A 12,778-nucleotide genomic window follows, 5' to 3' on the forward strand; every position below is an offset into this window, starting at 1 on the left:
GTTTGTTTTTGTTGTAGTCGTTTTTTGTGTTGCTTATGTACTTGGTTTGTTTTACTTGGAAGAGATACCAGACATTTCATCCTTCGTTTTCGTTCTCCGTCTGACTCATTCGTTTTAACCCTGTCTTGTTTTCACTTTTGAAATTCTCTATACATGGATAGCAAGGGCATATAAGCATATACATATATATATATATATACACGTATAAAACCGGTGCCTGGATCGGACTTTGAAACTCTGAATTCAATCGAATGCGAATGCGAACGAGAACGAGGCTATCAACTACCAACTCCCGCTGTAAGAAATGGAGTCCGGAGCAGCCGGTCCCTGGGAGTCGGTGGAGTCGAAAGTGCGAGCTCCGTCTTTTGCCACGGCAGAGCCACGATCACCGGCGTGATTCTAAGCCGGCTAGCCGTTGCGGATCAATTGATTGCTGGAGAAGCTCAACTGCTGTCTATGTAACATGTGCAGATCCTGGTAGGACAGGTATATAAATCGCCAAATTTTATATAATCAGCGACTGCTGTGCCCCAATTGGCTGCCAATCAATACGTGTTGCACCGACAGCGTTTCTGCATGACTGCTCGATTACGGCATCCATTTCTACAGCAAGATCGGGCTTCTGGTACCAGGGGTGGCCCCTCGGTGACGTCAAGATTCAGCTTCCGCGGCAATAGGCGCAGCACGAACAGCGCATTTCAGTAGTATACGCCGTATAGAGAGGCACTATTGAGCTCAAAAAAAGGGCCCTGGACCTCGCTATTGCCTGCTGTAAGCTTCGTGTCGCTGGCTTTTTAGCGGACGTTCCACAGGCTTCCCTCGGCGCGATCAGGCCGGTTTGACGCCTCCCTCGGGCGACATGCCACAGCCTGCAGACGGCGCACACGAGTTCTAGTCCCTAGTGCTTGCTCTTATATTCCCTTCCCTTTTATCACGTCTTCCAACCAATCTGACCTGTATCTGCCTGTTTCTTCTGTGCTGTTAATCTAGACGAGGGCTGCAAAGACGTGATTTTGCGTGCGATTCAATTTGTTTCATACTGCTCTTTTGCTGTTTCCGCGCCCCTCCTTGCAACGAGCGAACCTCCATTCTACACCAGCCATGGTGGCCCATCACGAGCCACTGCGGGCAATGGGGCCGATCGAGTGGGACGACGTCCCCGTTGGCAACCTCAAGCCGTTCATGGACGAGGTCTTCATCGATGCCCAGACCGTCGCCGAGTCCGTCCCGTCGCCAACGACGGCCACGGCAATCGGAGCGGCGGCGACGGCAACGGGCGCCGTGTTCGAACAGGCCGAGAAGGCGTATTCGCAGCGGGAGGCGGGATCCTCGCTTGCCATGGCCCAGAAGCTGCGCAAGGAATGGAAGGAAATCAAGATGACCCAGAACAACCCGTTGAATATCAGCGTCTACAAGCTTGGGGCCAAAGACGGCAGGGGAGCGTGGTTTGCGCGGAGGAGCGTCCACCATGGCTTGACGTTTGAGGAGTGGAAGAAGGGCATGGAGATGGAGTTTCCCGAGACGCTCAAAGTACAGGGCTCGCCGGGCAGTGGTAATATTCGAGGCGTCGGCGCGGATAGGCAAGTCGAGAGCCAAGAGGTCGAGAACTCGGGACACATGAGTGGTAATTATCATCCGAGATGCCTTGTATAAGTGAGCTTGACCGATGCTAACTCATCTGTCTCCATAGTTTTCCAGCTCTCGGCTCAATTCCCAGGACCCACGGCCCCGAGAGACTTCATCACGCTACTACTTACGACCGACTTTGAATACAAGCCGGCGGACCAGGAGAAACCTTTACGGCAACATGTCATTGTATCGAAACCATGCAACCATGCAGAGTGCCCTCCACGAACGGGAATAATCCGCGGCTCCTACGAATCCGTCGAAATCGTCAGGGAGGTGCTTGTTGAGAACGGCCTTGCATCAAAGATATCATTATTGTCATCAGACCCAGGCTCTGAGGAGGTTCGAAGCTCTAGCTCGGACTCACGGGAGCATCAGTCCGTGGCTATTGAATGGCTCATGGTCACGCGAAGCGACCCTGGCGGCAGTGTGCCGCGCTTCATGGTGGAAAAGGGCACTCCGCCCGGAATTGTTGGAGATGCCGGGAAGTTTGTCAAATGGATAACAGCAATATCACTGCTTAGCTCCAAAAGTGGCGAAAGCCTCCCCGAAGCAGTGAGCCCGACAAAGCGAGGCGAGGAAGATGCAACGCTTCTTGAAAATGGGAGCCCCCAATTACCACCCAGGCATAAACCGAAACCCAGTGTCGATTCCAAGAAACGAGAAGAAATAGAAGCTGCGAGAAGAGAATCGGTGCAAAGCATTCCTAGTAGCAATGGCATCTACGGCATCATAAGCGGAGTGTTTGAAGCCGCATCATCCGTCGTCGCCAGTGGACTGCGAGGTACGCTAGGAAGTCCGGCCGAGAGCAATACTAGCCTTGACGACCTGGAATCCAGAGCTGCAGAAGAGCACGAAACGGATGCCGATGTGACAGATCTGAGCGAGACGTCTTCCATCAGAACATTTAGATCAGCTCTCGAAAGAAGCATGACTGAAGAAAATCGATCCAAGAGCGTGGCAGGCAGCCACAATTCCGATGAGTCCAAAACCCAAGGGAAACAGTTACTAGAAAAAGAACTGAGGAAGCTCCAGGAGAAGCGGCGAAAGCTAGATGAAAAAGCCGCCCACATGCAACAGCGCTTGGAAAAGAAACACCGCGGCGGCAAGGAAAAGGACGAAACGGCAATCGCCAAGATGCGCGAGAAGCACGAAAAGGAGATTGCCAAGCAGGAAGCCAAATACAGGCGGGAGCTGCAAAAACTAGAAGACAAGCGTGTGCACGAGGAGCGCAAGGCAGAAGCCCGCAGGCGCAAGGCGATTGAGCGGGAGGAGAAGATGAACCTGACGATGGAGCTGGAGAAGACTAGAGCGGAGAGAGACGTTGCGCTGAAGGAGGTTGAGATTCTCCAGTCGCAGGTCGGGCAGCTTCAGGCGCAGAACACCATGTTGACGGCCAAGATGGGACGGTTGAGTGGGCTTGAAGGGGCTACTGCTTCGTCTTCCAGGGGTTCGGGGATAGAGAGCATCAAGGGGTGATGGCTGTCAAACAAGAGAGGCATAAAACGCTTTAAAGGGGGTGTCATGTTATCTTTTCTTTTCTTTTCTTTTTCCAAGATTCACATGTCTTTTTTTTTTAAAAGTCAGAAATAGGGGAACATGGAGCATTCGGGCGCATGCATCAATAGCGAGTTTTGATCAGCATTGACAATTTTCCTTTTCTTCTTCTTTATTACTGTCACAGATAAAGGGGTTTATCTACCTAGGTTATGGGAATAGTATATGTCTTTTTTTCCTTCCGTCGTATTTCTTTTATACTATTCATTCATGATTTTTTCTTATAATTCTATTCTATTCTATATTCTTCAATAGCTCGCCCAGCGGTTCCATGAGTAATTTCGAAACGTGATGATGATTCGGCGACTTCAGTAACTCTTTGAATTGTGCCACGGTTTGGCGTAATTTCGGGCTTCCGTGCATTTCGCTCAATACCACAGAACCACGGACAATGGATGTACAGATAGCAAAGACAGATGGGTTTGAAGCCCAGCCCAAAGGACCGTCTTCCTGCTCTAGGAGTTGCTGCATTTGTGCTAGACCATCCAGAAGCCATTCATCCAGCTTGCGGAGTATCTCGCCATCGTCCGATTTTCCTTCATTCCACTTGAGATTCCTGAAGACGGTAGCCCATCGGTTGGCTTCGCGAACCTCGTCAATGAAGAGATTCTGCTCTTCGACTGCGAACAGAGAGTCGTCTGACCTGAGAGCAGCAGCCAGGTGAGCACTGGGTGAAGTCCACGCCTGGTCGTGACGATATCCAGCGACGCGGCTTGCGGTAATAGCTTTCAGATCAGCACTGGTGCTGAAATGTTGGATGAGCCACTGAAGGAGACGGCTAGATGCTTCGAGGGGTACTAGATTCTGTCCAAGAATGCTCTTTGCTGCGGCAGACCCTGCTTCTCGCACTTCGTCGTCGTCGTCGTTCAAGGTATCGTATAGCACAATGATTGCAGGGAGATATTCTTCGCGGGCGGAAGATGCTCCGGAGACGCTGAAAAATGAGCACAGAGACTGAGCAGCCGCGAAGCGCGTATCGAAGCTCTATAGATTAATCTGTTTAGTATATCGAAAACGTATGACAAGAAGAAAGAAGACGGCCTGAACTATCACTAACCTTGTCGTCTGAGCCTGCATCAGCCATCATGGCGCCCCAATTCCGGAACGCCGTAGCCGGAAGGCGTTGATGGTGGTTCACGATGGCTACTAAACAGCCGCTGGCTCTCACAATCGCATTGGAGAGAGAGGGATTCAGTGAGCGCTGTGGTAGAATGTTCCACAAATTCATGAGAGAGGATACGGGCAAGGAGTCGAGCTTGTCTTCCGCAATGAGCTGGTTCATCAATTCTACCAAATTCTCAATTGCTACCACTTGAGGTTCCGTAAAGTTGGTTCCGAGGCAAATATCGATGTAGAGATCACACAGGGCAATTCGGATTTCGCTTGGAGTCGAGGTGGAATGCCACAGTCTTGGTATTGATTCCAGAGCAGTAGCCATGGTATCGGCGCCGAGGCGGCTCTCGAATAATACACTCCTTACTTGTTGAACAGGCTCCTCCTTGTCTTGGGAAGAGGAAAGTATTTTGCTTATAGCACTCTGAGCTTTGAGCAGCGCAGACCCTTGCTTCGTTGGTATCATGACGCTAGATGGCTGTAAGGACTGAGCTCTGGAGATTTGGGATATCCATATCATGTTGACGACTTCTAGGTACGCGGAAATGATGTCTGGGCAATTAACGTATAGACTGTCAATGTGGCTTGTTTCGAGGAATGCCGTCAGTTCAGGTAGATCAGCTAGAAATTTGTCAGTAAATACAATGGATATGATTTGATTTTCTGTTGAACTTTATATATACCCATAAGGCGATCCAGCGCCACCTCATTGAATCTTTCAATGAGGAATTTGAGGGAGAGCAAAACACCGTGTACATGGTTTTGGCTATTGGTAGTTTTGTCATTCAACGCCTTGCGAAGCAAATCTTGGACGACACTAAGCCATTTGTCGTGTAATAGACAAGAGCAGAGAGTCCTGGCAGCTATCTCACGGACATGCCATACAGGGCTCGAGAGATAGGCGGCAACATAAATCTGGATCTCATCTCGCAGTAGATCGGGCGGTCCTGCTCGACGAATAATGTCCAAGGCCGGAAAGACAGATTCGGCAGACGAGGTTGCATTTGCTGAAGTCACCATTGTATGACCCGATTTAAGGAGACTTGCGAGTACTGTCGGAAGGGTAGGATAGCGGTGGTAGGGGATTCGGTTGGCCTTTCCGTCCCAGCCAGCTTCAATCATCGCTTTGCTCTCCTGAGAGCCAAAGAGACTGTCGATTAAGCTGCGAAGAAAGATCAAGCCACAGTTACGGATGGCCCAAATCTCTGACCGGAGCCCGCTAGCAGCCAGCTCGAGACACTGGGGAAGATACTTTTCAGATTTGTTGCCCATGGATGTGAGCAGCGAATTTTTGAAAATATCTTTGAGACAGTTATAGGCGTGAACTTGCGGCAGATTGGATCCGTCTGTCTCTACCACATGCGCCTCGATACTAGCAATTTCGATGAGTTTGGCCATGGCATCTTCAAATGATGGGCTAGCTGCATTCGCAGATAGAATTCCCGTCATCATGGACGGTATACCAGCAGATCGTCGAGTAGTGGATCTCTGGCTAAAGATTTCCTTCAAGGTGCCCTTCAAGGTTGAATGTTAATAAAGCTGCTCTGTAAAGAGAGTTGTTGATAGGACATTTTGACATCTTACCTGGTACCAACCCTCCAGCAGAGATACTTCGCCCTCAAAGGAACTAAAATGTTTAGTCAACTGGCAGCACGTCGCAAATGTCGCAGCAACTGTGGTGAATGCGCCGCGATGCCTTAGGTTGGCCAGCTGCGTAAATGATAAATTTCCAATGGCCTCAAAGGCTTTTCGCGTTGGAGTCAGGAGCCCCTCTCGGGATTGATTTCTCATACTCTGCACAATCGTCCGCATAAGATTACTGGAATTTGGTCAGCGAAAGCATATATAAAATAGTCACCACACGTAAGAAACTTGCCTTGACTCATGGACAGCACGGAAACTATAGCTCAAAAGACCCTTTGTGTCGAGGCCTTCCATGTCTTCCATCTCTTCAGGCAGATGACCTTCAGGAGAGTCATCGCAAAGAACATCGCGCACAGCTCTCCACACTCGCTCACAGCAAAAAATCATCCTCTCCTGCAGTACAATAGCAGCGTCTGCCTCAGACTGCGACAGTTTCTTTTCAGAAACAGCCTGCCAGGTGAAGCCCAGTGCTGCAAACGTACTGTGTAGTGGCTGATCTAGAACAGCTTGCCCCAAGTCTGACTCTGCTCTTGAAATCTTTTGGTGTAGTGTATCGACAAGCTTTGAAAGAAGTCCTAGTCGCTCATCTTCAGTGTCTAAAAATTTGTATACTAGCTGTGAGGCTCTGGCGACACCATCAGAGTGATCAGCTCTAGCAGTCCGAACTGACACCTTTTCAGCTCGGTGTAAAAGCTCCTGAAGTTCCTTTGAAGGTTTTTGCTCTGACCCTGCAGAGTTAAGAGTAAAATTTTGATATCTTTTATCAGCATAAGCCTGGGCCATCGCTAACGAGGCAATCTCCCGGACATCGTCGAAGGGATCCATTACTAGATCTGCGAGCACTCGAGCCCACTTCCCATCGAAATGGTCGAAGAATAGTTGCTGGTCATCCGCTGTCTCCCAAGTCTTAGATCGTTCTCCTTCCATACGGAATATCGATATCAAGCTCTTGAGAGATGTAATATGTCGCTGATAAGAAGCAGTAGGTGATAATTCGGCACATAGAAATCTCAAATACCAGTGAAGGAATTTCTCATGGTAGTCCAGGCAAGATACCAACTCAGACTCTGACCATGAAAGTATGTTAGTGCGATACAATGCTGGCTGGCTGGCTGAATCTTTCGAGGCATTTTTTCTGGCCTTTGCCCTTGCTCGCGGAATGCTCTTGTTCAATACCGAGATTGCGCCACGAACTCTTTTGAACATGTCCCTTGATCGAGCACATACATCTACTCGGAACTTTGCATCTGGATCGGCAAAGAATGTGGCTAGATGTCTTTTGAGGAGGTCCAAAGTGGTAGCCGAGTATGGTCGTGTTGTCGACGGGGAGCTAATGAGAAGACTGAGTGCTGATGTCCGAACCTCGTGGGAGGGATGCGTCAGAACGCTCTCAAGGGCGTTTTCTTGCAGAGTGATGGATGAATTGTCCTCGACTGACTGGTCGCTGCCAATATCTAGCCCTCGTTAGTATTCAAATCTTAGTGAAACCAGGGTCAAATTCTTTACATGGTTCTTCAACAAGCCCAACTTTCTTTCCCATTTCCAAAGCAGCCAGAGTGAGGAGCGCACTTGCGCCAAAATCATCAGAACCAGCTGTGATAGCAGAGCCGGACTCATTCCGGTTCACATGCTGCAGAAACTTCAGACTCTCCGGTCTATCGGCCTTGAAGAGGGGAGAGAATATGTAATTTTTGAAGTTCTCCAATAGAGTCGGTTCTTCAGACAGAAAGTCGAGCAGCCACTTATGCCATGTATCTATACCCAAGCCTGTGGAGTCTTCATGGCCCCTTTGTCTTAGAGCACGGAACAGGCTTACTATGAACTTGCCAGCTGCAGGGCAAATAAAGTGTAACCGAGTCCATTGTAGCAGCTCTGTCGTGAAGACCCTCCATATCTCAATATCCGTAGCATTGGCTAATTCTTCATGATATGAGAGATGAGTTGCTTTGACGTCATCCAAGGTGAAAACTCCTTTGAGTAGGAAGTAGTCAAGAGTCTTGAGCGCTGACTTGGCCACAGGTTTAGTAGAACGGCCGATTACGATGGAGACAAGATTCTCCAGGAGGGAATTTCGTATGTGCAGAGCCGCTTCCTTATCAGGATTTCTCCGGAGAAGCTGCGCTATCAAGTCTAGAACAAGCCTCATGGATCGATGATGATCAAACTCATTCCAATCAATGTAGAAGTCGTACAGCCGAAAAGCTACATCCCGAGAAAAGGCCCAAGGCTGGAGCGCCTGTGACTCAGATTTGGAAGCCCTCTCCACAAAGCCGCAAAGCCTCACACAGGCGTTGCCTGAGACGGATCTGGGTTGAGCGGCTTCCCCAAGAATGGTATCGAAGATGTTTTGGGCATAACTACATACAGGCTTAGCAAAGCTACATAAAATCTTTGAGGCAGTTTTCCGGCCAAATCGCACCTCTGTTGGCTTTCCACATCCTGGTCTTCAAGCCACTTCAAAACAGGATTCGGGTTACCGAGCAGATCAACATGCTCAGGAATAAGTAGACTCGGCATAATAGGCGAAATTTTGGCCCGTTGAGTCACACCGGATGGATGAAAACGTTATCAAGGAGGTATCGGTGCTTTTCAGTGTATGGGGACCATTTCAAAACGCCAATTCTGCCCTTTTTCGTCCTTTTTGCCTTGATTCAGCCTCTATAAAGCTCGTCTATAAAGTTTCCCATGAGTCAAAATAGGAAGTTTAAAATAGCACGTGACAGCGCACGTGAGAAAATTTTGCCCTGCGCACCAAAAGCGCACGAAACCCCACATGCGCTCCTCGACCCACACTGCTAGATAAAAATCATCGAGCCCCCCCCCCCCCCCATACTTGTCGGTTTTACGAATCTCAACCAACCACCCCGTCCTGATCACCATTAGATACGTTTGATTCTATTGGGAGACTGTCAAAATGTCTAAGATCTCAGTCGGTACGTCTTACATCACGAAGCGGGTCATCTATTCCTGTCGACCAGGATAAATGCACTTCGCCGAGACTCAAACGCCTTTTTTTCTTTCTTTTTTCACGGTGCTAACGATCACACGCAGCCAACGTCCGGACGCAAGTCGGAGAGCTCCTTGAGTACTCCAACGAGACCAAGAAGCGCAACTTCCTCGAGACCGTCGAGCTCCAGATCGGCCTCAAGAACTATGACCCCCAGCGTGACAAGCGTTTCTCCGGCACCATCCGCCTGCCTTCCATCCCCCGCCCCAACATGGCCATCTGCATCCTCGGTGACCAGCACGATCTCGATCGTGCCAAGCACGGCGGTGTCGACGCCATGTCTGCCGATGACTTGAAGAAGCTCAACAAGAACAAGAAGCTCATCAAGAAGCTTGCTCGCAAGTACGATGCCTTCATTGCTTCCGATGCTCTCATCAAGCAGATCCCCCGTCTCCTGGGTCCTGGTCTCTCCAAGGGTAAGCAGTTTATATCCTTCAAGCACACATCATTATATGCCGACGCCAATACTAATATTCTTTCACCTACAGCCGGAAAGTTCCCTACTCCCGTCTCCCACGCTGATGACCTGACTGGCAAGATCAACGAGGTCAAGTCCACCATCAAGTTCCAGCTCAAGAAGGTTCTCTGCATGGGTGTCGCCGTCGGCAACGTCGGTATGGAGCAGGAGCAGCTTGTTGGCAACATCATGCTTGCCATCAACTACCTGGTCTCTCTCTTGAAGAAGGGCTGGCAGAACGTTGGAAGCCTTACCATCAAGGCTTCCATGTCTCCTCCCAAGCGCCTCTACTAAATTGGTCACGGGCTTTTTATACTCTTGTTTCGAGGTGTCAAACTATAACTATGTACGCCTTTAGGGATAGCATAGCTTAAAATCTCAAACAACGAATTTTTAGCCATCTTACATTGCCTCGATAACTCGTAGCTGTAATATGTGATTATGCTACGTAACGTCCTATCGAAAATGCCTAGCACATGTAGATAATTCAAGCTTAAAAGCATTCAACAGCTGGATATTCAACTTTTTACTTTATTCATGTATGTCTATAAAATTTTAAAAGATGCTGGGCTTTATAAACCGCAGCTTTTCGTTACACGCCACGCGACGAGCCCCCGACGACCAATGACTCGGGAGAGAGTATTCCAGACCCCGTCATCTCCAAAATCCATATCGTCCAAATTGAGATGGTTCCTATACCGCCAAACCTCCCGAAATCTCAGCCCCTCTAAGCCCTTGTTGGAGAGATATGGGTCCAACCAAGTGGCCGACGCTGGCGCGATCAAATAAGTTCCATTCTTCTCTTTCAAATACTCCTGACTGCGCCGGTCTGCAGGAGTATCGCATGTAGCCATCTCAGCTAGTTGTTCCAGCAGCGCTTCACCCTTGATTCCCATGACATCCTTGGTAGTCAAAACTTCATTTTTGCCGTTGAGAAGCCAGATAGGGGGGAGGATATGTCTTCCACCAGATGACATTTGTGGCGTCGGGCTGTTTGCTCATAAATACCTGTCCAGGAACAATACCGCCTTGGTGATAAATCCCCATGAGCACGCCAAGGAAGACATTGAATATAATCCAAGATGCTGTCCAGATTCGATTAGTTGTTGGGTTCTTCGGCAGTTGTAAGGATGATAAGATAAGTGGTACAGCTGGCAAAAGGAATCGTGCTTCTTGATGTTTAATTAAAGATAGAACGACAATTCCAGAAATGGCCGAGCACAGTCTCAAAGACACATAAGGCCGAAAGAATATTAAGACGAATGCCGGTCCAATAAGCTGCGGTAAATTGGCGAGGATATGTTGATACCAAGGGTGTAGACCGTGCAGTGCCAGATTTTCGGTGGAAGAATTATATATGAGGTTGTTAAGAGGCGTAATAACGGGATTCGTGATTAGATCAGTCCAAGTAATGGGCTCCGGCGTGTAAAAAGCAGTATCAATCGCAATAGCGATGAAAGCAGTAGCAAGGGCGGCCAGAACCAAAGCGACCACCGTAAAAGGTCTGTCATAGTCAGCGTTTGACTCTAATGCTCAAAGGTACGGTGACTGACTTGTGCCAAAAATGAGGCAGTAACCAAAATCCAGGCAGTATCAAAAACGCCGGAAAGGTAACACGGTTGAAGAAGCCAAAGACGACAACCACTCCCAAAACAATAGACGATAGTATGGATGACTGTTATCAAGGAGCGTTAGCATGAGATTTGCAAGATGTTTACACATAATAAAGCAGCAATAGACTCACTTGCGGAGCAGTGATGCGTTTTATCAAGACCAAGCTCCACAAGACCGTCAATGTCTCGACTGAGTTGGAAAAGGTGTGTGTTTGAAAAGTCCAAGTCACATAAGACGATGCAACAAGAAGAAGAGCATTACGGCGCTGGCGTGCCCTGTGGACTGATTCATCGAGGTTGATTAACTCGTCAAGGGCCCAGTCTTCAAGCACAAAGCTTGTCAAGAACATCAAGAACCTCAGCGTCCAGAAGACAACAACAGGGGGGAATGTCGCCATCTTGGCCATTTCCAACCCAAAGCCAACGCAGCAAAAGCATAGGAAGCCCATAGACGGGCCAGAGAGGGAAGACACTCCGAATCGGATTCTCGCTAGTGAATTCCCATGTATGCCGAACAGGGTAACTAAAGATCTGGCCTAGATGGAGCAGACATCCGGTTAGCCATTATTAAGAGCAGCTACTAATAAATCGATTCATAGCTAATTTAACCAGCAACCAGCCTCGAAGGCAGCGAACAAATAAGATCTTAAGATATTACACAGCACCCGAATACATACCGGCAATCACTTCCGGCCCCTGGAAGTTCTCATCGGGGTGGAGGTAGCTGGGCGACAGAGCGAACCAGAGCCTGATGAGAACTAGGAGAAGATATGTGCGCCGCCACATCTTACTTTGGCTGACAGCTTAGAAGATCGTGTAGGTGGAGCAAGCATGAGAGTTAGGAAAAGCTGATACCGATGAAGAAACATGAGCAAGTCGGATAAGCGCTGATAAAACGTCTTTGTGCGCACGCAGCCTGGCCGTGCTGAGAGAACAAAGAAGAAAGAAGAAAAAGGATAGCTGGCAATTACGAGTAGTGCGGTAGTGCTACCATGATAAGGGGGGAAAAGTCAACAGAAAAAGCTCTAGGCTGTCGTGAATTAGGAACAACGGAGGTATTTGCTGAGATAACGCTGCGAAAGCAAAGGCAGCGCCGGATAAAGCGATACGGCGAGTTGTATAAAGCAGCGAGGACGACGAGGCTTAGGATGCGCCGAAAAGGAAAGACAAAGGAAGAGAAAAAGCGAAGCAAAATTCGATTCAACGCGTGGAAGAATCCAGGGACGCGCCAAAAGGCTAGAACAGGTGGCCAGGCTTGAGGCTGATGACCTGCTGGCACCTGAGACCTGAGACCTGAAGGGTGTGCCTGACATGGAAAACAAAAAAAAAAAAATAAGGGGCATGACCTCATCTTGTCCTTGCCGTGGCTTTGGTAAGCATTTTTGGTGCTTTGGTGCTTGGGAATTCCGGCAGCTTCAGGCTTAGCCACGGGCGCCTAAAGCGTTTCAGCGACGGGAGCTGTCAATGCAGTAATAACGGCATGAAAGACGGAACAAACGAATTCTTCTTTCCACCCTTCTTTTTTTGTTCCATGTGGTATGCCTGGTCATCTTTCACAATCAAAATAGAAGAAGCTATTTCTTACACATGCATCCATCCATCTATCTACAAAAGAAGTGCGTGAAAGGACAAACGCAAGACAGGCCTATTCCAGCTGCTACCTAAGGGCAGTGCCGTAGGGCTGGGGCACTTACCTAGGTAGGTATATGAACGAGCAATAGCACCAGTATTTATATACAGCTTAGAGAATCACCAGCCAAG

The 12,778-nt window shown here is 48.8% G+C and overlaps 4 protein-coding genes across 5 annotated transcripts; 2 read left to right on the forward strand and 2 right to left on the reverse strand.

The window, feature by feature from the left end:
• Positions 1–518: 518 nt before the first annotated feature.
• On the reverse strand, positions 519–8,597 carry TrAtP1_000522 (uncharacterized protein). Of its 2 annotated transcripts, XM_066110612.1 has the most exons (7): positions 8,360–8,597; positions 7,447–8,297; positions 6,173–7,394; positions 5,881–6,115; positions 4,980–5,811; positions 4,241–4,917; positions 519–4,167 (listed from the first exon to the last, which is right to left on the reverse strand). In XM_066110612.1, the coding sequence occupies exons 1-7, from the start codon at positions 8,455–8,457 to the stop codon at positions 3,418–3,420; spliced, it is 4,665 nt and encodes a 1,554-aa protein (XP_065966684.1). In that variant the 5' UTR covers positions 8,458–8,597; the 3' UTR covers positions 519–3,417. The 2 variants fall into 2 exon arrangements, with proteins under 2 accessions (XP_065966684.1, XP_065966685.1); XM_066110613.1 differs by having other exon boundaries at positions 4,241–5,811.
• On the forward strand, positions 1,102–3,105 carry TrAtP1_000521 (uncharacterized protein; the record flags this gene model as incomplete). Its single annotated transcript, XM_014091608.2, has 2 exons — positions 1,102–1,624; positions 1,691–3,105. 2 exons carry the CDS (start codon positions 1,102–1,104, stop codon positions 3,103–3,105), a joined length of 1,938 nt encoding a protein of 645 aa, XP_013947083.2.
• Positions 8,598–8,743: 146 nt separating the features above from the next.
• TrAtP1_000523 (60S ribosomal protein uL1) lies at positions 8,744–9,933 on the forward strand. The gene is made up of 3 exons (XM_014091606.2): positions 8,744–8,873; positions 8,992–9,363; positions 9,436–9,933. Exons 1-3 carry the CDS (start codon positions 8,855–8,857, stop codon positions 9,696–9,698), a joined length of 654 nt encoding a protein of 217 aa, XP_013947081.1. The 5' UTR covers positions 8,744–8,854; the 3' UTR covers positions 9,699–9,933.
• TrAtP1_000524 (uncharacterized protein) lies at positions 9,916–12,315 on the reverse strand. Its single transcript, XM_066110614.1, has 3 exons — positions 11,149–12,315; positions 10,958–11,079; positions 9,916–10,908 (listed from the first exon to the last, which is right to left on the reverse strand). Exons 1-3 carry the CDS (start codon positions 11,464–11,466, stop codon positions 10,323–10,325), a joined length of 1,026 nt encoding a protein of 341 aa, XP_065966686.1. The 5' UTR covers positions 11,467–12,315; the 3' UTR covers positions 9,916–10,322.
• Positions 12,316–12,778: the final 463 nt, after the last annotated feature.

Source organism: Trichoderma atroviride, chromosome 1 (genome assembly GCF_020647795.1).
Source record: "Trichoderma atroviride chromosome 1, complete sequence".
In the NCBI taxonomy this organism is placed as follows: domain Eukaryota; kingdom Fungi; phylum Ascomycota; class Sordariomycetes; order Hypocreales; family Hypocreaceae; genus Trichoderma; species Trichoderma atroviride.